Genomic DNA, 3,482 nt, shown 5'->3' with positions numbered 1-3,482 from the left:
GATAATCCTTCAAGGGAATTGCATTATTTTCTTCAATTTCATTAATTAAATTTTTTCTTGAAAACTTTCTATCATTCAATTTAGAAAAGTGCGGCAATTGTTCTTGCTTTCTATTTGCATAGTACATTTTATTCCTTTTAATAAGGGTTTGTATATATTTATACCAAGTTTTAAAGATTCATTAAAAGTATCCCTATTGGCTTTTAGTTATCTTATTATCTTTATGTAGTATCTCCATAGAGAACCTATATATGGAAGTAAAAAGGATCATAATAGAGGTATTATAATTTTTCCTTATAAGTTAGGAGGTTTAAATCCTTATTTAAATCTTTTAAGAAGAGATAAAGAGTAATGGAGGTATTAGAGTTTGTCCTTATAAGTTAGGAGATTTAAATCCATATTTAAATCCTTTAAGAAGAGATAAAGATTAGTTTTCTGCTTGTCAAAAAAACAAGTGTCTTTTATTATCAAAATTTTCTTTCATGGGGATTTTGTGCATGGAAAAGTTTAAAGTTAGGGTTAAGGTCTATGACCACATTCAAGGTCAAGGTAATTCAAGAGGTCAACATTAAGTATTTGGTTATAAATAGGGGTATCTAAAATCTCGTAATCCACAACAATACCATCTAACCCATGAATACAAGTAATTTTGTTAGAGTCTCGCCATTTCACTACACCATTGCAAATTATTAGGCCCTACAAATTACAAATAGCTTGATACCAAACAAATCCTTAGACAGATATATTGATGGCACTGCAAATATAGCGGCCCTCTGCAGAGGGGTTCTCCATCAAGAAAATATGAGCACTGCATACGTCATCGACGTGAACCAACGAAATATGGCCGTATATCGTCTGTATCTTCTTCAAAACTTCTACGCTTTCGCTGTTGCCCGTGAGAAGGGAAAGGGTGATCTCAACGGTATAGGGGACGAAGTGGGTAATGGCAGATCCCGACACAACCACAGGGTTGATGGTCACCACATCCAGCGCCGCATCTTCTTTTCCATACTGCAGCGCTGCTTGTTCTGCAAGCGTCTTGGCAACGCGATATGCCTACACAATCAAGCAATAAACAACTGTCACGCATTTTATTTTGTCAGCAACACAGCAACAACTGCTAAATCTTCTAACGCTTTTTAATGACTGTTATACCCAGTTAGGGGGCTTTTTGGTTCGGAGGAAATCCACGTCTGCCCAGCTTTTTTCGTCAATGTACTGATTCTGCTCCTCCGACTCGTTTACGCAAGCCGTCACCATAGACGATGTGACAACCACGCGCTTTACGGTTTTGGCCTTCGTGCACGACCTCAGCACATTCAGCGTTCCCTCAACCGTTGGCTTGATCATATCGTTCTACACAGCGGCAATTTCACGTTGCTAAATATGAATGACCGATGACAGAGATTTGCCCGTTTGATTTGCTGGTCAAATATAGTTTAAAACATTATACAGAGATGGAATTTGAGGTGATTTGCTAGTCTAATACCATTTAAAACATTATAAGATAGCCAGGATTTTTTTTGAAATTGTGAAAATGGGCTATGGAAAGAGAGGAGGATAGGGATAAGATCACACAAATAAATCACATACAATAATACAAAATGCAGATCTTTTATTATTACACAAAAATTTGATATTACACTGAAATTGTAAATGGATTTACAGATCTTTTATTATTACACAAAAATTTGATATTACAATGAAATTGTAAAGAGATTTAACTTTTTTTCACTAATCACTGATCTAAAATGACAAATAACTTGACGTACAACCATACACTAAATATTTAATTATAACTCATCTTGACTCTAAATTTAACCAAATCTTCTCCATTCCAATAACAAATAACTTCGTACAACCATACACTAAATATTTAATTATAACTCATCTTGACTCTAAATTTAACCAAATCTTCTCCATTCCACAATTAAATTATTTTAACAGAAATATGAAAAATAGTTATGTTTTGACCTTCTAACCGTGTGCAGGAATGCAGAACTGCTAATAGCATGTTGTTGGGGAATTGAAGGGGCGAAGATACTTACCTCGGGATCTTTGGGAGCGAAGGCGACGAGAGTGGCCACATGAAAAACGGCACCACAGCCATTGATGGCAGCGTCGAAACTGCCTTCTTCGATTAGATCTGCTCTGAAGAGCTTGAGCTTCTCCCCACCTTCTGAAATGTCCAGGAGATGCTTCACCTTTGCCTTGTTCTCTGAAATAAGTTAAGTTGGTAATGAAATAATTTTGGGGCCAGAAATTTTGATCGAAGTTTCATTATTAATGTTCAGAGGAGTTTTACCCAATATTAAACAAATGCAAAAATAAATCAGTTTATAGCTGTTTTGTGATGACGAAGAAATAAGTCAAAATTTGTATGTTTACCACATTCTAATAGCTTTACCTTTTATTTTTATTTTTAGTTTTACAGCATGATTCAATGGCTCCCCACTTTTACTGTGCTTAAATAGATGAAAAGAGGCAAGTTTTGGAATAAAAGGAGGCTGAGATTGAAATTACCTGGATCGCGCACTGTAGCATGGACAGTGTAGCCCTTCTCGAGTAGACGCTTGAGCAACCAGGAGGCAATGAAACCAGTCGCTCCCGTCACGCAGACAATGGCTGGTGGACGTTCTTCGCCTCTGATGGCTGCAGCGGCCATTTTGAGGAGATTGTTGGTTCCTCCAATGAAGTTAGAGAGACAAAGGATGAGAAATAGTGGCCATACGTTTCTCTCTGAGTGCGAGAGAGATATATGGTCGTCTACAAAAAGAGGAGGAGGTACAGGTGAGTATTAACCTTTTAATAATATAATGTTATATAAAAAATATTCAAATATTCTCTGTATTTTATTATAATTATTTTTATTTTCATTCATTTGTTTATTTATTTTTCAAATATTATCTGTATTTTATTATAATTATTTTTATTTTCATTCATTTATTTATTTTTGAAATATTCTCTATTATTTTATTATAATAATAACCAGTTGTTTGTTTATTTATTTTTCAAATATTATCTGTATTTTATTATAATTATTTTTATTTTCATTCATTTATTTATTTTTGAAATATTCTCTATTATTATAATAAATAATAATCAGTTGTTGTATAATATTAATCTTATTTCTATAACTAATTCGTCAAAAACATTATACTTATTATTAAATCTTCTTTATATAAACATAACTAACCTCCTAAAGGCTAATTCATAAAGACTAATTTGCATGGGCTGGAACCAAATGTATCTATGTTTAACATTTGGATAGATTGATTTTTTCACCTTTGTCTTGAAGATAAACCAAATTAGATGGTTCTAAAAGTACTCTAAATATTAATAATGTGATTAATCACAAAGACAATCCCATTATACAAAAATATAAAATCTAACCATTGATAAAGTTGAGAAATCATATATACACCAAAAAACATAGAAATATGTTTGTTAGAATTTGATTTAATCATGATTTGTTGCAGTTA

General features: G+C 33.1%; 1 protein-coding gene across 1 annotated transcript; it reads right to left on the bottom strand.

Moving 5' to 3' along the window:
* Positions 1 to 628: 628 nt before the first annotated feature.
* On the bottom strand, positions 629 to 2,729 carry LOC149232509 (putative anthocyanidin reductase). The gene is made up of 4 exons (XM_089376499.1): positions 2,524 to 2,729; positions 2,049 to 2,218; positions 1,156 to 1,356; positions 629 to 1,056 (listed from the first exon to the last, which is right to left on the bottom strand). Exons 1-4 carry the CDS (start codon positions 2,663 to 2,665, stop codon positions 733 to 735), a joined length of 837 nt encoding a protein of 278 aa, XP_089232625.1. The 5' UTR covers positions 2,666 to 2,729; the 3' UTR covers positions 629 to 732.
* Between the last annotated feature and the right edge of the window lie 753 nt (positions 2,730 to 3,482).

The sequence above is a fragment of the Pinus tabuliformis genome, chromosome J (assembly GCF_031772625.1).
Source record: "Pinus tabuliformis cultivar Carrire ecotype Pingquan chromosome J, CPIR1, whole genome shotgun sequence".
NCBI classification, from domain to species: Eukaryota; Viridiplantae; Streptophyta; class Pinopsida; order Pinales; family Pinaceae; genus Pinus; species Pinus tabuliformis.
This window is presented reverse-complemented; position numbering and strand designations above follow the sequence as displayed.